Source organism: Hyla sarda, chromosome 1 (assembly GCF_029499605.1).
Source record: "Hyla sarda isolate aHylSar1 chromosome 1, aHylSar1.hap1, whole genome shotgun sequence".
NCBI classification, from domain to species: Eukaryota; Metazoa; Chordata; class Amphibia; order Anura; family Hylidae; genus Hyla; species Hyla sarda.
In genome coordinates, this window is record NC_079189.1 from 268,646,649 (window position 1) to 268,662,283 (window position 15,635).

General features: G+C 43.7%; 1 protein-coding gene across 2 annotated transcripts in view; it reads left to right on the forward strand.

Annotated features, from left to right (window-relative positions):
- The window catches only part of CHAF1A (chromatin assembly factor 1 subunit A), a 413,519-nt gene that overhangs the window by 218,965 nt on the left and 178,919 nt on the right, over positions 1-15,635 (forward strand). For both annotated transcript variants that reach the window (XM_056572104.1, XM_056572113.1), the window contains exons 8-9: positions 6,213-6,420; positions 8,033-8,113. In XM_056572104.1, coding sequence (XP_056428079.1) covers positions 6,213-6,420; positions 8,033-8,113 — 289 coding nt within the window. The remainder of the gene's footprint in view (positions 1-6,212; positions 6,421-8,032; positions 8,114-15,635) is intronic.

Below are 15,635 nucleotides of genomic sequence, written 5' to 3' on the forward strand. Positions count from 1 at the left end.
ACACACAGTCACACACACACACAGAAAATAAGGCATACTTGGCACACCAGAAGGCCTCCTACATAATTCCAATACAAGAAATGATTGTGGGCAGGGGTGCAGCGCTCCTGGGTCCCCCTGCAACACACACACAGTCACACACAGTCACATACATACACACACACACACACACAGTCACACACAGACAGAGATAGCGACAGACACACACACTCACCCATCCAACGCAGCGCTCCTTTTCTCCTGGCGCCCTGCGGGTGACCTCACTGACGTCCCATGCGGTGGTGCTGACGGACGGGCGCAAAACGGCGATGAAGGCCGGGGGGAGGGGGGGGTGCTGTCGGTGTAGCCTGGGGGGGTGCTGCGGCGCGACTTGGTGTCACCCCATTAGGTTGGTGTCACCCGGCGCGGGCCGCACCCGGGTCGCAACGCCACTGGTTCAGAAGATGACAATGTTAAGGACGCAGGGTTTTTCAGTTTTTGCATTTTCGTTTTTTCCTCCTTACCTTTTAAAAATCATAACCCATTCAAGTTTCCACCTAAAAATCCATATTATGGCTTATTGTTTGCATCACCAATTTTACTTTGCAGTGACATTAGTCATTTTAACCAAAAATCCACGGCGAAACGGAAAAAAAAAATTGTGCGACAAAATCTACAAAAAAAGCCATTTTGTAACTTTTGGGGGCTTCCGTTTCTACGCAGTGCATATTTCGGTAAAAATGACATCATATTATTCTGTAGGTCCATACGGTTAAAATAACCTACTTATATAGGTTTTAATTTTGTCGTACTTCTGGAAAAAATCATAACTACATGCAGGAAAATTTATACGTTTAAAAATGTCCTCTTCTGACCCCTATAACTTTTTTATTTTTCCACGTACAGGGTGGTATGATGACTCATTTTTTGTGCCGTGATCTGAAGCTGTCCCAAAACCTGATAAGTCCCTTTCCTAACATGTACCCCCCCCCCCCCCTCCTCCTCATGCCTCTGCCCATATAAGTAACTAGTAAACTATTCACTAACTTGCCTTGTTAAACTAGCTCATCCTTTTTTGAGCACTTGACCATCCATCCAGTTTGTTACGTCTTCTGGATTTAACCCATTAACGACCGTGGACGTCTGTACTCGTCCAATGGCCGTTAACAGTGTATGATGTGGGCTCCTGACTCGAGCCCGTGTCATACCGGCCGGCCCCCAGCTGATTTCTGTAGCTGGGGGCTGGCGTTAACGGAAGACATGCGCAGTCAAGCGGCAGAATCATTGATCAATGGTTTCCTTTGAGAATTGATTGATCAATGTAAAAGATCAGTGTGTGCACTCTTATAGCCCTCTATGGGAGGTATCGCCGCATGTGGAAATGTCCGAATTATAAAAATATATTGTTAATTAAACCGCACGGTCAATGGCGTGCGGGAAAAAAACTCCAATGTCCAAAATAGTGTATTTTTGGTAAATTTTTATATCATAAAAGAATGAATAACAAGTGATCAAAAAGTCTGATCAATGCATAAATGGTACCGCTAAAAACTTCAGATCACGGCGCCAAAAAAGCCCTCATACCACTCCGTATGCGAAAAAATAGTTAGAGGTTTGAAGAGTACAATTTTAAACGTATTTTCCTGCATGTAGTTATGATTTTTTCCAGGAGTGCGACAAAATCAAACCTACAGAAGTAGGGTATCATTTTAATCGTATGGACCTACAGAATATAGAGGTGTCATTTTTACCGAAAAATGTACTGTGTAGAAACGGAAGTCCCCAAAAGTTACAAAATGGCATTTTTTTCTTCAATTGTTGCACAATTATTTTTTTTGTTTCGCTGTATATTTTTGGGTAAAATGACTGATGTCATTACAGAGTAGAATTGGGGGATAAACAAAGGAATGACTATACACAATATTTTTTTAAAGGCATTTGCTGTGTATGATTTGTTTACTTGAGACACATTTAGTGAAGGAAACTTCATATAGAATGAAAAAAAATAATTTTGCATTATCACTTTTTTTTTTTTTTTACTTCATGTACTAGAGTGGTCACAGTTATGATTCATAAGAGTGTTAAAGGGGAGCTATATGATAAATTGACATAAAGGTATTTGTTGTACTATATGGGAAATTGGGAAAATTTATATGCACTTTGGCATTTGTTTATATACCACCACCGTACACATCCGATGTTCTTAAAATTTTACTTCAGTTCTGGCAGGGGAAAGATGAAGGTCCTCTGTTTACTCAAGGAGATGTAAATTATGTAATGAATGAAAATGTCTAAGAGTTTAGGCAGCTCTCTGAAGAAGTTTGGTCACAAACGAAACGTTAGAGGAATACAGGCTGTGTCTAAGTGTGGAGTGACTATGTAATGGTAGTGAACCGGCATAGGGGAAAAAGAGAACTCCATAACTTACACTGTAGCACCACCTAGTGGGCAATCATTAGAAGACACCCTGTATTTCCTGATAGTTTTAAATTACTACATTTGATTTCCATGTTAATCTAATCTATCACAATAAAAGTTTAATTTTATTTGGGTTATAAGTTAGGGCATTGTTCCCCGGAAAAGGGGGGGTTTCCCCCTCCTGAAGGGGATTGGAGATTTATTTAGTAAGAGCCCATAACCCAGTGGGACCTCTCTGTTGGACATGGATTGTTCTCAATCATCATCTGGGAACACCAGGTGATGTCAATCTCAAAGGTTTTAAATGCCCAGACTCATCTGACCTTGCCCCAACAATCAGCACCATGGGTTCTTCAAAGCAGTTGTCTAGAAATCTGAAACGGAAAATAGTTGACGCTCACAAAGCTGGAGAAGGCTATAAGATAGCAAAATGTTTTTAGATGTCAATATCCTCTGTTCGCAATGTAATTAAGAAATGGCAGTCATCAGGAACAGTGGAAATTAAATCAAGATGAAGGCCCTAAAAATCCACTTCAAAACCCTGGTCCCTGAAAAATTCCGATTTTGAAAATTGTGAAAGATTAGAAAATTGCTGCTGAACTTTGAAGCCCTCTGATGTCTTCCAAAAGTAAAAATATGTTAACTTTATGATGCAAACATAAAGTAGACATATTGTTTGTGAATCAATATATAATTTATTTGGAATATCTATTTTCCTTACAAGCAGAGAGCTTCAAAGTTAGAAAAATGCATAATTTTTTTCCTGAAATTTTGAATTTTTCACCAAGAAATGATGCAAGTATCGACAAATATTTACCACTAACATAAGGTAGAATATGTCACGAAAAAACAATCTCGGAATCAGAATGAAAAGTAAAAGCATGCCAGTGTTATAAATGCTTAAAGTGACAGTTGTCAGAATTGCAAAAAAAAAAAAATGCTCCCGTCGTTAGGGCGATAATGGGGTTAACAAGAGGGAGGAGTCACTTTATCATAAAACATATATTTTGATATACATTAAAATACAAATTTTACATATAAAAATCTGACAGAGGGGAGAATTCCACTGCTTGGAGAAAAAAGGCATCACTCCACATCGTCCATGTAACAACAAATCACGTGTATATTATAAAATGGCTGTTCCTTCGTCCCAGGACGAATGACCTCACGAAACGTTTGTTGGGGTGGCGTCTCTCCAGCGGTCGTCTGTATATTGTTACATTGCGTTGGTATGTTTTTGTTCTATGTTTGCACCTTATATATGTTTTTTCCACATGGGATGTTGAAATATGAGGAACAGCCATTTTATACTATACATGGGGTTTGTTGTTATATGGACCATCTGGAGTGATGCCATTTTTCCAATCAGTGGAGTTCTCCCCTCTGTGAGATTTTATACTATGTGTTTTAACCCCTTAATGACCATGGACATATATTTAAGTCCTGTGGCCGCTCCCGATCTGTGAGCGTGCTTCATATCTGTGAGGTCCCGGTTGTTATCAGCAACCAGGACCCGCGACTAATACCAGACATTGCTGATCAGGCTAATGTCCAGTATTAACCCCTTAGACGCCGCAATCAAAGTTGTTTGCTGTGTCTAAAACGGGAGAGTACACTGCTGGTTAGTTCAGCGGAGCTGTTTGGGATTGCCGCGCTGAAATCGCGGCATCCCGAACTGACAGGACAGCGGGAGGTGCCATACTTTGCTCCCGGCTGTCCGATCAGCGTTTGATTGCTCCAAGCCTGAAATCCAAGCTTCAGCAATCAAGCGAAGAAAACACTGATGGTAATGCATTGAATAGTGTAAGAGATCAGTGCATGCAGTTATATAGCCACTAGGGGGGCTATAACACTGTGTAAAAAAGTAAATAAATGTGATTTAACCCCTTCCCTAATAAAAATCCGAATCGCCCCCTTTTTCCTATTTCAAAAGTGTGTAAAATAAAAACACACTTGGTATTGCCGCATGCATAAATGTCTGAACCATAAAAATAGATCTTTAATTAAACAGCACACTCAATGGCGTACGCGGAAAAAAATTCCAAAGTCCAAAATATTTTTGTTCACTTTTTATACCATAAAAAATGAATAAAATGCGATCAAAAAAGTCTGATCAAAACAAGAATTGTAATGATAAAAACTGCAGATCATGGCGCAAAAAATGAGCCCTCATACCACCCCGTTAATGGAAAAAGAAAAAAGTTATAGGGGTGAGAAGATTTTAAACGTATACATTTCCGTGCATGTAGTTTATGATTTTTTTTCAGAAGTATGATAAAATCAAACCCATATAAGTAGGGTATCCTTTTAATTGTATGGCCCTACAGAATAAAGACAATGTGTTATTTATACTGAAAAATTTACTGTATAGAAACGGAAGCCCCCAAAAGTTACAAAATGGTGTTTTTTGTTAAATTTTGTCGCGCAATGATTTTTTTTTTCTTCTGTTTCGCCTTACATTTTAGTGTAAAATGACTGATGTTATTACAAAGTAGAATTGGTGGTGCAAAAAAAGCCGCCATATGGATTTTTAGGTGCAAAATTGAAGGGGTTATGATTTTTAAAATTTAAATTGGAGAAAAACTGAAACGCTTGGTCCTTAAGAGGTTTACTATCAATAAAATATCAATAAAATGTTTTATAAGAAAAAGTGACTCCACCCTCTTTCTTGTTAAATTCTCATTATAATTATTATTATTATTGCAAAATAACTTTAATAAAACTTTTAATAAGAAGTAAAAGTTTCCACTTTGATAGTTTCTAAAATCGATAGACTAAAAACATCACTATTAAATAGGAGAGTTTTGTTACTATTGTATTTGTACCTGAGCCAGTTTGGCTTTGAAACACATTGAAAAAAAAAAAAAAATAAAATAAAATTCCAATATTTGTTTTAATGTACAATCTTTTTTTATTCATGTTTTTGGCATTGCCCAGAAATCCCCTAGGAGGAGTATTCGGATACACTTTTGAATTAATTAGTAACACCCAAAACAGGCCACGTCCCCCTGGTAGTATTCTAATTAAGTATAAAGTATCTTTGTGTATGCTTGTTGTGAGGTACCCTACCTTCTCATTCTCCATCTTATCAAAACAAATATGGTTGGTTTTAATGTATCTATGACAAAAATACTACATAAGAAATTTTTTGCAACGTGTATGTGTTTTATTGCATTTTGTTAAGAGTTTAATAGACAGTTTGACCAGGTGAAGCAGCAAATTACTCAGTGCTGTTGAGGGGGGTGCGTTCACACGTGCATATTTTTGCTGAAGATCTGTTGCAGATTTGCTACTGCAGATTTTGCTGCCCATTGACTTCAATGGGCAGAAAAATCTGCTGAGGCAAATCTGCAGCAGATCTTCAGCAAAAATATGCACGTGTGAACGCACCCGAAGAAGGGTAGTTTCTACAAATGTTTTAAATGTAGTGAATTAGGCCTAGATTTTATCAAACTGAGAGATTTTTTTTCCACAGCAACCAACCACAGCTCAGCTCAGCTTACTAGTTCTGGTTAAGGGAAAGCTGAGCTTTGATTGGTTGCTGTGGGAAAATCACTCCACTTTTATTCTCACATAGTTTAAATATGGGCCTCATCTCACACATACATTTACTTTACTATGAAATTGCAGTTGACTTCATTTGAGCCATTAAAATGATTGGGACAGTTGCCAGTATGCTGTTGTATACCTCTGCATTTGACAGGGTGCTGACATAATATTCCAGATGTGTGGGGAAATGTGATGTGAATGATGGTGGGCAGTAAGTCACTGTGTGATAAAGAAACATTACCACTTTCACTATATTTTTATGTCAGTGACACTGAGGAAGTACAAATGCTAGAGAACACAGATGAAGACTTACATGAAAATATGATTGTTGAGAAGCAGAATTTGCTGGACTGTAGAAAACTTGGTAAAATGAAGTTATTGCAGTTCTCTGAAAATTATCGCCCAGCATACTGGGGCACGTGGAACAGTTCAAGTGCGATAATCAATCCACGAAAGCCATGGGCTCAGGACACAGTAAGTAATAGTTTTTTTCTGATTGTTTTACCTAAAGAGATTGTCAAATGCTGTAACAGAAAAACTGTCCTTGTCCATAGCTGTTTCAGTGCTGTATAGGTTTCTGTCCTGGAAAAGTGAGAGCTGCTTTGTCATTTAGTTTTTCTAATTAACTGTTTTGGGTAAAAGAGGATCATTTGCTTTTTTCCTGCGGTTGGGTTTTTCCTTTGGTAAAGGGATGGAAAAAAACTTCAAATCAACTGTTGGCAGAAAATTATACAGATTTTAAATTACTACTTTTTAAAAATCTGAAGTCTTATATCGTATATACCCGAGTATAAGCCGAGTTTTTCAGGACGATTTTTCGTGCTGAAAACACCCCCCTCGGCTTATACTCGAGTGAACTCTCCACCCGCAGTGGTCTTCAACCTGCGGACCTCCAGAGGTTTCAAAACTACAACTCCCAGCAAGCCCGGGCAGCCATCGGCTGTCCGGGCTTGCTGGGGGTTGTAGTTTTGAAACCTCCGGAGGTCCGCAGGTTGAAGACCACTGCGGCCTTCGACATCATCCAGCCCCCTCTCACCCCCTTTAGTTCTGTACAGTACTCGCCTCCGCTCGGCGCTGGTCCGGTGCTGCAGGACTGTCCTGAGAGGAGGTGGTCCGGTGGGATAGTGGTTCCGGGCTGCTATCTTCACCGGGGAGGCCTCTTCTAAGCGCTTCGGGCCCGGCCCCAGAATAGTCACGTTGCCTTGACGACGACGCAGAGGTACGTTCATTACCAACGTACTTCTGCGTCATCGTCAAGGCAATGCCTCTATTCTGTGCCCGAAGCGCGGAGAAGAGGCGCCCCCAGTGAAGATAGCAGCCCGGAACCACTATCCCACCGGACGACCTACTCACCGGACAGCGCTGCAGCACCGGACCAGCGCCGAGCGGAGGCGAGTACTGTACAGAATTAAGGGGGTGAGAGGGGGCTGGATGATGTCGAAGGCCGCAGTGGTCTTCAGCCTGCAGACCTCCAGAGGTTTCAAAACTACAACTCTACAGGTCCGCAGGTTGAAGACCACTGAGGGGGGATGATGACAAGAGGATGATGAAGGGGGGTGGGGGTGGGATGATGACAAGAGGATGATGAAGGGGGGTGGGGATGATGAAGGGGGGGTGTGGGATGATTACAAGGGGATGATGGGGGGGGGGGTGTGGGATGATGACAAGGGGAGGATGAAGGGGGGGTGTGGGATGATGACAAGGGGTTGATGATGATGATGAGGATGTTAATGACGGGGGTCTGGATGATGACATGGGGGGGGGATGATGTATTTCCCACCCTAGGCTTATACTCGAGTCAATAACTTTTCCTGGGATTTTGGGTTGAAATTAGGGGCCTCGGCTTATACTCGGGTCGGCTTATACTCGGGTCGGCTTATACTCGAGTATATACGGTAGTACTTCTCAGATGCTGTAAGCTCCAGAGGAAGCAGTTTGATCGCTGCTCTCTACTGCTACCTGTCTGTCAGGAACTTTCTAGAGCATGAACAAATAAAGGAAAGAACTTTGTAGTATTAGGTATTCATCTGTTTAAAAATGTTTTTTGTATTGTTTTTGTAAATACAAAAAAATAACACTTTTACAGAAGCTATTGGACTATGAAGTAGACAGTGACGAGGAGTGGGAAGAGGAAGAACCTGGAGAATCTTTATCCCATAGTGAGGGGGTGAGTTAAAGTAAAGCAGACTTTGTATACATTCAGTACTAAATTAACAGAGGAATTTTAGATATTGCTTGAATTTTGAAATTGTTGGTTGTCATCTGTGAATGAGTAATTACCTACAGTAGAAAGAGTTGGGATCTTAGTTACTGTATAAGGCTGGGTCCACACTACGTTTTGTCCCATACGGGAGCGCATACGGCAGGAGGGAGCTAAAAGCTCGCGCTCCCGTATGTAACCGTATGCGCTCCCGTATGTCATTCATTTCAATGAGCCGACTGGAGTGAAACGTTCGGTCCGGTCGGCTCATTTTTGCGCCGTATGCGCTTTTACAACCGGACCTAAAACCGTGGTTGACCACGGTTTTAGGTCCGGTTGTAAAAGCGCATACGGCGCAAAAATGAGCCGACCGGACCGAACGTTTCACTCCGGTCGGCTCATTGAAATGAATGACATACGGGAGCGCATACGGTTACATACGGGAGCGCGAGCTTTTAGCTCCCCCCTGCCGTATGCGCTCCCGTATGGGACAAAACGTAGTGTGGACCCAGCCTTACACAGTATTGCACAATAAACCAATTAGCCTTTACAGCAGGTGGAGGTGTGGACTGTCCCAGTATTTAGTTTCATTACGCTCTAATCTACAGCCATATTTGGCCATCTGGTATTTGCACAATAATAGTAAGGATTTACTCACGGTCAAGACAAGCGTTTTATCAAATCACTTTCATTTTCTTTTTGTAAGTCTTCAAAGACAAAAAAGTGCAAGTGCATAGTGGAAGTACATTACATAGTCTGATTTTAACCCCTTAAGGACCAAGGGCGTACAGGTACGCCTTTGCTCCCTGGTACCTAAGGACCAATGGCGTACCTGTACGTCCGTGGGAATTTCGGTCCCTGCCGGGCGGGGACCGGACTGGGGTGACTGCTGATATCGATCAGCAGGCACCCCGCGCCAATGCCAAGGGGGGGTCATCAGACCCCACCCCCCCATGTAAGGGATCGCCCAAAAATTGCAAGTGAATTTACACTTGCGATTTTCGGTTATTCCGGTGATGCGGGTCACGCGTGACCCGCTGACCCGGAGATACAAGGTGGTCGGGGGTGTAGAATACACCCCACTATCACCCTCTGTATCTATGGGGAGGTGGCGATTTCGTATCTATGGGGAGGTTGGCCGGCCATTAGCAGCCGGCAGGGGAGGGGTTAATGGTCACTTCTCGCGGCTCTGCTAGTCCCCTGAGTTCAGGGGCCCCACACAGAGGAAGACCCCCCCTTAGAGCAGGGAGAGAGTACAGCCCCAGGGACAGTTAGGGTTAATCAGTAAAGTAAAAAAAAGGAAAAAAAAATCCCCCCCCCCCCCCCCCCCCCCCGGGCCCTATTAGGGGTTCAGGGCGCTGCTTTTTTTTTTTTGGCCGCAGCGCTTTTTTCCCCCCCCATACAGTTAGTTACACCAATCAGATTTGGTATGGTACAAAAAAGTTGCGGTCTACTTGGTACAGGTTGCCATGTACAACACTTTTGTACTGTCCCAGTATGCTGGCAACACAAGGACACTCCTCCAGTTCCAAGAAGAAGTCCTAAAGGTCCTGATCTTTGGCGACCGGGAAAGACCAGGCCGGACTTCCCAAGAAACTGGAGTTATAGGTGCCAGGATCGGCCCAGGCCAACACTTTCCAGGTGAGGTCCCCCACACTGGAAAGAAGGGACGATCCCAGAAAAAAAATGCAGTGTGTGTAACAGGAGGGGGATACAGAAGGACACCATCACTCAATGTGACACTTGCCCCGATCATCCGGGCCTCTGCATTAAAAACTGCTTCAGGGAGTATCACACTTCCATGCAGTACTAAATTTTCCCTTTTCATTTTAATTTTCCATAATTTGACCCCAATGTACCAAGTCCAGAGTACATTCCAAATTTTGACCCCATAAACCACTTTAAATTGCCCAAAAAAACTCATAAAAAAAAAAAAACTAAGACTTATGGGGGTATTTTTTTCTCTGTGTCATGGGTCACCGAGTCACTATCATCGGGGACTTTTTTTTGTTGCCTCAAATGTGCAGCGCTCTCTCTCCACCTGAGCGGGGTGCGCATTTGAGGCAACAGGTTAGGGACGGCCACACACGTCACATTCCCAGAATGATGATTCAGAGCATAGGGTTTGGGGTGGGCATATTTTTTTGTTTTGGCTATGCTCGGAGTCATCATTCTGGGAACATAATCTGTTTTATAATTTTATGTCCCACTGTACCCCATTTTAGTTATTTAGTGTACCCCAGTTATTCACCCCATGTAATGCCCCTTGAGGGGGGGGTCCCACTGTTCTGGCTCCATAGGCCGCAACGCAGAAGCTCAAGGCCCCTGAATGCGACCTGCTCCTCTGAGACCAGTGTGCAAGCTGTTTACGCCCAGACTTGAGGTATGTCCTTACTCCAAAGAAATGTATTTACAAACTTACGGTGACATTTTCTCCTTTTACCACTTGTGAAAATGAAAAATTTGGGGTAACCCCAGCATTTTGGTGTAAAAAAATCTAATTTTCATTTTCACATCCCACTTCATGAATATTTATCAAACACCTGTGAGGTGTTAAGGCTCACTGTACCCCTTGTTATGTTCCTTGAGGGATGTAGATTCCGAAATAGTATGCCATGTGTTTTTTTTTTGCTGTCCTGGCACCATAGGGGCTTCCTAAATGCGACCTGTTTTGATAAATCTCCCCCATTGTGTCAGTTTGAAGCATGCTGTAAAGCATATCTTTTAAATGTTAGAGACAGTTCAGGCAAGATGGGCACTCAAATGTACTCAAAAAACCAATATGTTTTTCATACTGAAAAAGCCAGTCAATCAACTGCCCCCCTGCCTGCTTGGACTACTAGTCCAGCTGTGTCCATGCGTCATCACCTATGTCATGGACACACTTCCTTGATTGACAGCTGTGAGTGCAAGGCTCACAGCTGGAGGAAAAATCCTCACACTGTCATCTTGTGTCCCGCTACTGTCAGTGAGGACAAGCTGGGAGTTGTAGTTTTGCTAATTCTAGGGGATATGTGAGGAGACGGCATACTGAGGGAGGGGGCGGAGACCTGCACAATGAGGCCACGCCCCCTCCCTTTGAGAGGAATTCAGACTAGTGAGCCAAATTAAAAGTGTAATAAAAAAATAAAGGTGCTAGACACATAAAAATTAGATGTACATGGTCAGGATTAGGTACTGAGTGATATATAAAAAAAAATATTTTTTGTTGGATCTGAAGGGTACGCTTTAAAGGAAATCTGCAGCCTAAATACACTTATCCCCTATCCACAGGATAGGGCATAAGTGTTTGATCGCAGGGGGCCGACCACTTGAACGCCCCGCTATCTCCTGAACAGGTCCCCGGCATTGCCACATTCTGCAGCTAATGTGCGTAGCGTCGACCTCACTGAGGTCTACTTTACGCCCCCTCCCCATACAGCTATATGGAGGGGCGGGGGGGTAGGCGGGGATGCACGAATGCACGAACGCTGCATCCGTTCCTATCCTATAAAACTACATGGAGGAGGAGTTTCTGACACTGCGTCATGCTGCAGCCGGCACGCCTCCTGCACGAGAGAGCCGTGGCCCCGTGCAGGAGATCACGGAGGTACCAGCATTCAAACCCCCCGCAATAAAACACTTATCCCGTTCAATAACGTCGGTCGGGCCTGGCCTCTAACAGCCGGGACCCGTGGCTTATAGCGCGGCACTGATTGCGGTGGCGTGTGCTAATAGCGTGACGTGGCGTTAAAAGTCAAAAAAGAAAGTAAACTAATGCCGGTTTGCTCAGGGAGCTGTTTGGGATCGCGGCATCCAGAACAGCTTACAGGACAGCCGAATGACTGCTCAGTGCCTAAGATCTAGGCATGAGCAGTCAAGCGGCAGAATCATTGATCAATGGTTTCCTATGAAAAACCATTGAACAATGTAAAAGATCAGTGTATGCAGTGTTATAGCCACCTATGGGAGCTATAACACTGCAAAAAAAAAAGTTACAAAAAAAGTGAATAAAGATCATTTAACCCCTTCCCTAATAAGTTTGAATCACCCCCCTTTTCCCATTTAACCTCTTAACGATGCAGGACGTAAATTTACGTCCTGGTGAGCTGGTACTCAACGCACCAGGATGTACATTTACATCCTAAGCATAACCGCGGGCATTGAAGCGATGCCCAGATCATGTACTGCAGGTCCCGGCTGCTGATCGCAGCCAGGGACCCCCACCGGTAATGGCGGACATCCGCGATCCCGCGGATGTCCGCCATTAACCCCTAAGATGCCGTGATCAATACAGATCACGGCATCTGCAGCATTGCGGTCACTAAAATGGATGATCGGATCGCCCGCAGCGCTGACGCGGCGATCCGATCATCCAGCACGGCAGACGGAGGTCCCCTCACCTGCATCCGCTGCCTTCCCGGTGTCTTCTGCTCTGATCTGCCTTCCCGCAGACCAGAGCAGAAGATGACCGATAACACTGATCAGTGCTATGTCCTATGCATAGCACTGAATAGTATTAGCAATCGAATGATTGCTATAATTGTCCCCCATGGGGACTATTAAAGTGTAAATAAAGTTTAAAAAAAAATAGTTACCGTATTTATCGGGGTATACCACGCACCGGCCTATAACACGCACCCTCATTTTACCAAGGATATTTGGGTAAAAAAAGTTTTTTACCCAAATTTCCATGGTAAAATGAGGGTGCGTGTGTGCGCGTGTATACCCCGATTTACCCCCAGGAAAGGCAGGGGGAGAGAGGCCGTCGCTGCCCGCTTCTCTCCCCCTGCCTTTCCTGGGGTCTAGAGCGCTGCTGTCGGCCCTTCTCATCCCCCGGCGCCGATAGCCAGGGGGAGAGAAGGGGCAGCGGCACCCATTGCCGGCGCCGCTGCCCCGTTGCCTCCCCCTATCCCCGGTGGCATAATTACCTGAGTCGGGTCCGCGCTGCTCCAGGCCTCCGTCGTGCGTCCCCATCGACGTGGCTATGCACGGCGCGGCGCACTGACGTCATGCGCCGCGCCGTTCAGCGCATAGCAACGACGCCGGGGACGCACGCCGGAGGCCTGGAGCAGCGCGGACCCGACTCAGGTTATTCAGGGGGACAGAACGGGCAGCGGCGCCGATAACCAGGGGGTGAGAAGGGCCGACAGTAGCGCTCTAGACCCCAGGAAAGGCAGGGGGAGAGAAGCGGGCAGCGACGGCCTCTCTCCCCCTGCTTTTCCTGGGGGTTTATCGCCGTATAACACGCACACAGACTTTAGGCTAAAAATTTTAGCCTAAAAAGTGCGTGTTATACGCCGATAAATACGGTAAATGTGAAAATCCCCCTCCCCCAATAAAAATGTAAATTGTCCCATTTTCCCTATTTCACCCCCAAAAAATTTTACATTTTTTTTTATATACATATTTGGTATCGCCGCATGCGTAAATATCTGACCTATTAAAATAAAATGTTAATTATACCGTACGGTGAACGGCGTGAATGTAAAAAATAAAGTCCAAAATAGCTGCTTTTTTTTATAACATTTTATTCCAAAAAAAATTAATAAAAAATGGATTCAAAGTTTTTTATATAAGCAAATAGGGTAACAATAAAAAGTAGAGATCACAACGCAAAAAATGAGCCCTCATACCGCCACTTATACGGAAAAATAAAGTTACAGGTCTTCAAAATAGGGGGATTTTAAATGTACTAATTTGGTTAAAAAGTTTGTGATTTTTTTTTAAGTGCAACAGTAATAGAAAAGTATGTTTATCATGGGTATAATTTTAATCTTATTGACCCAAAGAATAAACACATCATTTTTACCGTAAATTGTATGGCGTGAAAACAAAACCTTCCAAAATTAGCAAAATTGCGGTTGTCCTTTTAATTTCCCCACACAAAAATAGTATTTTTTTTGGTTGCGCCATACATTTTATGGTATTCGTGCAAAAAACAAGCACTCATACTAATCTGTGGATGAAAATATGAGTTATGATTTTTTGAAGGAGGGGAGGAAAAAAACAAAAACTTAAAAGTAAAATTGTCTGAGTCCTTAACCCCTTAAGGACACAGCCCTTTTTCACCTTAAGGACTGAGCCCTTTTTCGCAATTCTGACCACCGTCGCTTTACGAATTAACTCAAACGCTTTTACAGAATATTCTGATTTTGAGAGTTTTTTTGTGACATATTCTACTTTATTTTGGTGGTAAATTTTCTGCATTACTTGCATCCTTTTTTGGTGAAAAATCCCAAAATTTCATGAAATTTTGCATTTTTCGAACTTGGAAGCTCTCTGCTTCTAAGGAAAATTGATATTCCCAAGAAATTTTATTTTTATTCACAAATACAATGTCCACTTTATGTTGGCATCATAAAAGGGACATATTTATTTATTTATTTATTTTTTTATTTAGAGGGCTTCAAGCAATTTTCTAAAATGTCATGTAAAATCTGAAGGGACAGATGTTACAGAACTACAACTCCAAGCATGTCTGGGCAGTCCAGGCATGCTGAGAGTTGTAGTTTGGCAACATCTGGAGGGCTACCGTTTGGGCACCACTAACTGGTCTCCAAACTGTGACCCTCCAGATGTTGCAAAACTATAATTCCCAGCATTTCCGGACAGTCTTTGGCTGTCTGGGCATGCTGGGAGTTGCAGTTTGGCCTTCCTAGTGGTTGCCACAGTAAAGATCACTTTACTTTCACTTTCATTAGCCACCCCCCCCCCCCATCGTCGTTTCCCTACCTGTGCCTGTCTCCAGCGATGATTGGGGCTCTCCATGCATCTTCTCCTCCAGGTACCAGCCTCCATCTTCTCCCCACGTTACCCACGACATCCAGGGGTGCGCTGCCATTGGTCAGAATCAGTTCTGACCAATGGCAGGGGATAGGAGGAGATCACAGCACTGCGACCTCGCTCCTAGCCTTCAGGATGATCGGGGCCGTCACTGTCAGCTCCGATCATCCCTATTTTCCGGGTGATCGGGTCACCAGAGACACAATCAGCCCGGAATAGCAGAAAATCGCATGTCTGAATTGACATGTGATTTTCTTCGATCGCTGACATGGGGGGGGGGGGGGTCTCGGGAACCCCCTGGGCGATGTGCTGGGATGCCTGCTGAATGATTTCAGAAGTCATCCCGGTCCGGTCCCCAACCGGCTAGCGGCGGGGACCAGAATTCCCACGGGTGTATGCATACGCCCGGTGTCCTGAAGAGGTTAAAGGGGTTATCCCGTGGAAACTTTTTTTTTTTTTTTAAATCAACTGGTGCCAGAAAGTTAAACAGATTTGTAAATCACTTCTATTAAAAAAAAATCTTTATCGTTCCAGTACTTTCTAGGGGCTGTATACTAAAGAGAAATCCAAAAAATAAATGCATTTCCTCTGATGTCATGACCACAGTGCTCTCTGCTGACCTTTGCTGTCCATTTTAGGAACTGTCCAGAGCAGCATATGTTTGCTATGGGGATTTTCTCCAGCTCTGGACAGTTCCTAAAATGGACAGCAGAGGTCAGCAGAG